The sequence below is a fragment of the Pundamilia nyererei genome, unplaced genomic scaffold, assembly GCF_000239375.1.
Source record: "Pundamilia nyererei isolate P.nyererei 1_Seehausen unplaced genomic scaffold, PunNye1.0 scaffold00163, whole genome shotgun sequence".
In the NCBI taxonomy this organism is placed as follows: Eukaryota; Metazoa; Chordata; class Actinopteri; order Cichliformes; family Cichlidae; genus Pundamilia; species Pundamilia nyererei.
In genome coordinates, this window is record NW_005187564.1 from 585,752 (window position 1) to 594,765 (window position 9,014).

Sequence of the window (9,014 nt, forward strand, 5' to 3'; positions counted from 1 at the left end):
GCACACGGTAAGAAGTGAGTGAGCTATTTTTGAAATCATGACTAGGGTGCATTATTAGAGTTAAATGATGAAGTTTAAATGGCACAAGATGGAAGAATAAACAGGTAAGTAAATACAAATTCTGCTTTATATTCAGATGTTACGATACATGGTTAAAAACACATATAAATATAAAATTGCAATTTTGAATGATAATATGATACTAACACAGGTTGATAAAAAAAAAAATTTCAGCTGCATGGGATAGTTTTGGTAAATTTTATGTTTTTTACGGTGCGGAATGCAAAAATGATCTCCATTTCCCTTCATCGTGTACAGTTATTTGCAAAATATGTGGAGTTTAAACTTTAAAAAGCAATGAAATGCATGGACAAATTCAATGCCATAATATTTTTATTTTCATTGTAAAATCAAGAATGGCACTCACTTCCATTTTTCCACATTCAGTGCTGCCTGTGGTCCAGTTCACGGCTACAAACTCGCACTTCTGAGAAGAATATAATGACACCTTTAGCGTTTCTGTACTTAAAACTGTAACAAGCCGCTGCCAGCCTAAAGTTCTTCTTCCTTCGCGTTTCGGTCTAGGTGGAGGACGCACAAATGGAGCAGCTGTTCTCTAGTTCCTGAATCTGTGAGACGTGGGCTGTCGGGACCAGGAGAAACGTGTGGAAAAGGTTTAGAAACAAGAGGCAAGTTGTAGCCCTAAATCAGTGCATTCTCTTCACTTTATATTTCCCAGCTGCTACCATTTCACCTATTTTCAGCATTGCTCTTCCATCTATATACCATCTTTACTTAATGAGACCTAATAGTCCTTTCTGAACTGCTCCTCTAACAAGCAAATGGCAGAAACGTTAAGGAAGACAGCAATTTGTTCAGTGAATATCATTAGATGAACCTTTCTGTGCTTTCTTGACAATTTCATCATGTCACTAGTCTCTTATTAACGTACGTAGCAAGTCCAACCATCACGGGCTACTTAGTATTTGCTTTAATAGAAATGAAAAGCCAGAGCTAGCACCATGCAGACCCTACATGCACTCATATGTTCTGACTCACAACTTCAAAGTAGACTCACAACTGAGTGCATTTTATGTTGGATAAAGTTTTGAAGGTTTCATAGCTTTCTCTGCTTTTCTAAAGTCAGACCGAAAAGAACCTATATTGATGCAGTGCATCAGGTTTTTTCTTCACCTTTTTGCTCACCTTTAAACTAAAAAAGATGGACATTAAAACGAGGAAACTATTGTGTAGTTTATTTGTCCTTGTCATTATGTCATCCTCTAGTTTACACTGATTTTGCTGAATGCGCTTCCTATTCTGTTTGCTGTTTTTCTTTTATTTGCAGCCAATCAAATCTTTTAGAACATTATATTTTGTAATATCTGCAAAATATCGCATGCAAGGCAGAAAATCTCAAAGTCACAGACTAATAATATATATTTTTTAAATTTGTCCTTCGTTGTTTCTATACTCGAGCTATGGCTCTATTGCCAATTACTTTGCTCCAGTTATGCCACAATTTGACATTTATGTGCCCTCTCATTGACTTGGTTAAGCCTAAGCTGAGTGAACGTAGCCTCTGAAATCTTTGTTGTCTAAATCCTACATTTAAATTCAGTGTTTTTACCAATTGCAAATTTCACTCTCACACTACAGTTTTTGAAATGTCACAGGTATTTAACTTGGCTATCAACTAATCATATTCAAATAGGAAGCTCTAAAGGTCAATGAGGCTTGCTCTTAACCTAGGAACACTACAAACACTTTTCCCATCTTCATCGAAAAGTCATAGAAAGTCACTTGAGAAATGTCAGTTGTAATTATACTGCCACGTAGAAATCAGCGATGCCGAGAGCAGAAATGCTATAAAGTTCTCAAGGCAGTAAAATAATGCTCTGAAAACTTCTCTTGAGCTATATAAGTATATTAGAACAGCCGGTTCCGGGAATGCATCAGGAAGCTGCTTGCCTTTAAATGAGTGCAAAATGATTCAATTAACACCTATGGCTTTTTAATAATTTGAGCCTGTAGCAGTCATTTCCACAGATCCTCTGAGAAGCATAAGGATGTTCATCAAGGATATGACACAGGAATCTACACAGTCCAAAAATCACACAACAAGCTAAGAAGTGAATTTTTCAGCCCTCGATTTTTGGCAGGCAGTTTTCCTATGGAGAACAGAATTACTTCTACAACATTATTAACATTATACAGACTCAGATTTTGGTTGCAATAATATGAAGAATAGGGGAAATATTAGTTTTTAATTAAAGCCTTTTTGGGATGTAAAAATATACTTGTTTTTATTAACTTATTTATTAAGTAGAGGTTTAAAACCTTTGAAGGTCCATTCAACTTGAATTGTTCATATACATTTTTTCAACATAATCCATGACTATAGCTAGAAGGTTGAGATGAATTGGTAAGGCATGACCCTAATACAGTATTCAACTTTGAATTATTTCCCCCAGACTTGCTATTAATTATAGTTGCTCACACCCTGTTGTAAGGGTGTGAGAGATGAGATGATAGCTACTTCAAATGCTTCTCTTCATTGAAAAATTGAATATGAAAAGTTGCAACATTAGTATGTCAGACCTTGATCCTCCTTCAGTGCAAAATCTAGGCTGGCTTTTAGCTGCTTGTCTTTGGCTTTCTTCAGCAGCTTGAAGTGAATCATGTTTCCGAATACACTGTATGGACAAAGGTATCAAAGTCATCTTTGAATTGAGCTGTTTTCAGATGCAGTGCCACACGTGCTTAAGATCAGCTGCTTAGCCACTCAGTCTGCTTTTACAAGCATTTGTAAAGGAATGGATTGAACTAAAGATCTCACTGAGCTCATTTGAGCATGGAATTGTAATAGGATGGAACCACAAGTCAGTTTGTGAAATTCCTTCACTCCTAGATATTCCATGATCAACTGTAAGTGGTATGATCACAATGCGGAAGCATTTAGGAACCATAGCAACTCAATATGCTTCTCAGTACTGAGTGCTGAGATGCGTAGCGCATATGTGCACTGCATGCTAAGGTGAATTGTGCATATCATCTTTGCATGATGGTAGTTAAGCAGATTACATATAAGAGTAACTGTCGTTTTTTAACCTGTTTACCAGGTTGGTCAACAACTATGAATGTAATCCTATCTTCTTGACAACATATGTACTGTTTAAATGATCAGCATAAAATATTAACATTGCATTGTGGTTCTACCAACTAGCAATGCACTATGAAATTTGTCCTCTGTTCTCTGGTCACGAACAGTCCATAGTGTTTTTTTCTAATCTGACACGTCAGCTTTCATATCTGTGATAGTGAGCAGCAGATCACAGCACAGTAAGGCATAGATTTTTTTTAAATCACCAGAATTCAACTCTGCTTCTTATTGTGCTACCCATTAACATGTTTCCTTTTAACTTTATATCTGTACATCAATGAAATATATTTGCTTTAAGGTAGATGTAAGTGTATTAAACAGTCAATTATGCACTTAACCTTGGGTTTATCTCATATTTCTTTGACTTAATTTCTAACACTGAAAAGTAAAAACAGACACACAATCTATGTAGAAACCACTATTACTTTACTTGAGGTAAGCAGCATTTTAGTTGCAGTTGCCTCTACTGGGAGAAAGAAATGTTTTAATACAAATACCGTGCAGCCTCTGGAAACTGACTAGTGATGATAAATGTCACTATGAATAGTTTAAAGACGGTAGAAGAACAACTTAAAGAGCAACCAGGGCTTTTCTGCCTAGTCAAAACCAGTCAAAATGTTGTGAACCTCAGGCTCAGAGCTTTACTATGAGATTAAAATAATAGTCAGAATTTGCAACATATTGGCTCTGTAAACCTCAAATCCAATCACAAATATTTCCTTGCCTTGGGTAAATACTTCCATGTCCGTGTGAATCTGGCCTCATGCCAGATTCAAGGCATGTTGCATGAATGCTAATGTCTCATAATGTGCAGAACGAGGAGAGGTTTGTGTTATACAACTAACCCGCTGAGGTGCTCGCAGATAAGAGGCATTACTAAATGAAAGATCTGACAAGATGAATTAGAACCTTTCCAAATAAAATAAAAACACTAAACGAAAGAGAACACTTGACTGCAGATTACCTGTGTGAATTTGTAGCTGATAACCACTAGAGTGATCTGTTTGTCAGTGCATATTGCACTACATACTGTGTCTAAATTCAGCCAAATTTTGTATCATAACCAGCTGGATATGTTATATTCCTCCCTGAGTAGAACTGGAACCGTTGTGAGTAATTATTCAGTAGAAAGTGAGTCATGCTGATGATCTTTTGCTCCAGGAAAGATGTGACTTAATGGCTATGATGAATCCAGTCCACATTACTCTTCACAATGCATTATACTGAAGAACATTATACAAGCAGTATGACTGAATTAAAATGAAGATGTTTGATGGTGGATGTGTGGGCTGGATATATAATGCATTAAAAACTTTGTATTAAGTAAAGATGTAAAACATAAAATCTTCTGGATTGGACTGAATAAAAGAGAAAGAAATTTGATGTTTTTAAAGAATCTCTTTTACCTCCAAGCTCTTTGGGATTTTAAAAAGGCAGAATATGACAAGCCTCTTGAAAGCATACCTTCTATAAATGGCACTCCAACATACCTTTCTAAGTATCTATATAATCAGAGATGATCCTTGTCATTTGCTGGGATGCCTTGACAAAAAGTAACCACTTGTAAGAGGAGATGATGAGACGATGCGGGTGTAGGCAACCAGAGCCTGAAAGAAACATGGATAGACTAGATGGCCCCAAGTCAAAACAAGATGACAACGAGATATTATTCTTAATAAGAAGCTTCTGGGGATCACATAGTTGGGTTTTCAGTGAGACTAGCTTAAAGACAAGACATAAAAAAAATGTATTTTTCAATATATTCTCACGTCTTAAGTGTTTGATGGCTTACAGAATTAACCTATAGACAAACATGCAGGCTTTTGTATAGCTATGCATTTGACCATTACGTAAATGCACTATAACAACAGCTACCATCCTCCTTGTGCTGCCTGTGCAGAAGCTTTGTATGTAAATGACCATCCCACGCCTTTTCAGCAGACATGTAGAAACCAAACAGTTTTTGTCAGAGGGCAAAATTTAAAAGTCAAATACAAATCAATACAATGGATTAAAGGCATGTTTGTAGATCAGTGAATCCTCAAAGACTCGGAGGTCTTGCGGGAGGAGAAGTTCCCCTCACTGGCAACAATAATTTATTTAAATCCCAGAGTGACAGTGCAAAGTATTTGAACATTATAATGCCCTGTGCAGTTTGTTTGTTTATCTACGAGGATTCCTTTTTCAAGGCGTCAAAGTCCATTCAACCTTTCCTTCACAGTTAACAGAACCTGGCGAAGCTAAAAATGTTCCTCTGCCTTCCATCAGCCAGCAAACTCGAGCCAATATGTCCACAGGCATTGTTTTGTTTTTTTAACTTCATTTTCTTTGTGTTTTTTTATGTATTTATTTAAAACTCTACACATAGTACTATTTTTATGCAGCTACTTTGTGTGCAGTGTCTGAAAAATGTGTTTCATGAACCTGGGAGGGACAAATCATTCCTTTTATCAACCAGTAGATGTGTTGATTATTGTAATTCAGATGTTTTATTTACTTTGTTTTATTGTTTTGTTTTTAAATCTGGGTAGTGTTTCAATTATTATGCTATTTGATTTGCAAAAGCACTTATCACACAATCTATTTCTTTTACTTTATTTAAATGTCATGCATGCATTTCTAACAAATGGATGTGCTTTCTTCCATAATATTTTCCCTTTGTAGAATAGATAATTAGGTGTATAACTAACTGTCTATAAAATATCAATATCCCTGCAACATTTGTCTAAACATATTTATTGATACACCATTTAACTCAAACTTCATTACCATCATTGCTTGTGCTTAATGTGTGGTTTGCCATGCTAGGATATTAAGTTACACAAATGCTAATTATCAATGATTGAGGGTGCTAAAAGCCATCCTGTCAACTAAGCTCCAATTTTACTGTCTCAGACTCCAGTTTTATTTTGTCATAATTGTAATTACGATCTTTCCCTGTCTGTCAGCAAATCATAAACAGTTCTTCAAAGGAGTTTTTGAAAGCATCTTTAACCCATTTTATTTCAGCATAGTGTGATATTGTTAGGTTTCTGTTTATTTTTTCTTTGGGCATGCTAACATGCTAACTTGGCCTTTACCCAAAGGATTGGAAACTATTATTTTTGGTGAGCCATTAACCTGCCTGCAGGTTAGGATTGGGCATTTTCAGTGAAAAGTACTTGATTTATTACTATGTGATCCTGATATGCTAAAGCATTGCTAATATTAAACCTGTTAAGCATCAAAATGTTAACGTTACTGTTAATTGAGCATGTTGAAACATGTTTGTTTAAAGTAAAATACAGTCTCACAGTACAGCTTTTAAAAACTCATTCTGATCTATCCCTTATATTGATTGTTCCTTTTCCTCTTGACCTTTGATGATGCCAGCTGTTGCATTTTCTGAAAAAGACACCTCTTACATCTTCCATTTATTTGCATTCATTTATTTATGTCTAAAGGAAAGTAACAGGCTAGACTGTGAAATGTTTCTTCTATTCAACTGAGCGCTAGACCCACTATCAGTAAAAGAAAAAATAACACATCTGCTTTTGTTATGCAGCTAATGTAATAATTCATGGCACACCCTAGCACATATTGCTGAATTGTAATGTCTCTATCCCTGTTTGATCAGGCTCCAATAATTTCTTTTTAAAACATGTAGATCATTCTGTCAAAGCTATTAACCTTTTATGTTAAGCTTTTATTATGAATGTCCTGTTTTTATACAATAAATCATAGTTATCTAAAGAAGTCTGATAATGGTGTTGAGCTTGAAGGTTGAATTACCATTTCACTTGATGCTAACATGAAAGCTGCACCAGAATATTCTAACTATGGCTGCACCGTGGAGGCATTTTCTTTCTTCAGTCCAAGCAACCTCACATAAAACTGTGAACCTTTTCTCAGGCATAGTAGGAATTTTCGAAGACTATTTTACAGTAGCGACAACTGAATTTTGGCTTGATGAAGAATGGCTTGTCATTTGTGCAATGTATAACTGAAATGGCATTCTTGTAATTGCAGGAGTCAGTTGTGTTGGGCAGAGCGGAGAGTCTGCCAATATGACAGAGTGCCTGCAATGGGCTGGTCCCTTGCCCCCTCAGATCAGAGAGTGTCGGGTGGCTTGCAAGGATGACTGCACTCTAACTGCATGGTCCAAGTTCTCTGAATGTGCTGGATGTGGCAGCTCTCGAATACGAAAGCGCTCACTTGCAGGTAAAGACTCGTTATTCACGGATTGTGAGACACACGCAATTTCAAGGCAACTGTTTAATCTTTGCTGGTAGAACAATTGGATTGTGTTCTCAGGTGAAGCATTCTCACATTGTTGTTTTATATTTTTATTGATATGACTGGTAGTCAATTTGGAAATAAATAAAAGCAGAGAGGATAAAAGCTTTTGTAATGTCTGAGCGTGTGGCAGTTTTCTTAAGTCAGAATATACCAGTTCAGACCTAATGCATATTAGTGAAAGATAAAAAAAACTTATGTTGTTTCACTTTTACATAAAATTACAAAATTAATGAACATTTTTTATGTCCTTCTGCATTTACTTCAAACTAATGAGTCTTGTTTATTTATTCATATTCTATTACTGCAGATGGTAAAAAAAATTCTTTTGTAAAATTTGAGTAGAACACTGCCAACTTTTGACCAACTTCTACAGCTTTTTATTGTTTTGTTTTTATTTTAACTAATTGTTAATTACAAAGTTATAGTTTAAAAGAGTAGAACAACTTTGAAATCTGAAAAAAAAATGAAAACAAATGAACTATGCCAAGATCTCAGCTTGTGTGGCAAATTTTCTGCCTTTAATATAAATATGAATGATGTCCTGAAGTCTTTATTTGCTACAGGTGTGTTGTTTGTGCTTAAAATCTCATTACAACATTGACAGCATTCAAAATATATGTAACTTGCCAGTGTACACCTACACGCACACTATACTGCCAAAAACATTCCAAAAAACTCATCCATTCAAATTCAGATGTCCCAATCACTTCCATGGCCACAGGTGTATAACATCTAAGCATCTAGGCACACAGACTGCTTCTACAAACATTTGCAACAGCTGACATTTGCTCTCAGGAGCTCAGTGAATTCCAGTGTGGTACCATGACAGGATGCCACCTGTGGAACTGGAAAGTCCAGTTGTGCAATTTTCTCACTACTAATTATTCCACCATCCATTATTACTGTTATTATAACAAAGTGGAAGTGAATGGGAATGACAGCAACTCAGTTATGAAGTGATACACCAAGTAAAATCACAGAGTGGGGTTAAGAGATACTGGTGTGTAGAGATGTCGCAAACTTTCTGCACAATGAGTCACTACAGACCTCCAAACTTCATGTGACCATCATATTACCTCAAGAAACAGTCTGTAAAAAGCTTCATGTAATGACTTTCCATGGCAGAGCAGCTGCATCCAAGACTTACATCACCAAACACAATGCAAAGTGTCAGATAGTGTAAAGCACGCCAACACTGGAATATAGAGCAGTAGACATGTGTTCTCTGGAGTGACAAATGCTTCTCCATCTGGCAATCCGATGGATGAGTCTGAGCTTGGTAGTTGCCAGGAGAACGGTACTTGTCTGACTTTATTGTGCCAGTTGCGAAGTTTGGTGGACGGGGTTGTTGGGCTGACCTTTTAGCTTCAGTGAAAGGAACTACGGTATTAATGCTTCAGCATATCAAGACATTTTGGACAATTTTATGCTCCCAACTTTATGTGAGCAGTTTGGGGATGGCCTCTTCCTGTTCCAACATCGCTGTGCGCCAGTGCACAAAGCAAGGTCTGTAAAGACATGGATGAATGAGTTTGGTGTGGAAGAATCTGACTGGCCTGCACAGAATCCTGAC

At 36.4% G+C, this 9,014-nt stretch overlaps 1 protein-coding gene across 1 annotated transcript in view; it reads left to right on the plus strand.

Annotated features, from left to right (window-relative positions):
* Window positions 1-9,014, plus strand: part of thsd7ba (thrombospondin, type I, domain containing 7Ba) — a 189,621-nt gene that overhangs the window by 127,026 nt on the left and 53,581 nt on the right. The window contains exons 13-14 of the mRNA XM_005745722.2: window positions 586-689; window positions 7,172-7,363. Of these exons, the coding sequence (XP_005745779.1) occupies window positions 586-689; window positions 7,172-7,363 (296 nt within the window). The remainder of the gene's footprint in view (window positions 1-585; window positions 690-7,171; window positions 7,364-9,014) is intronic.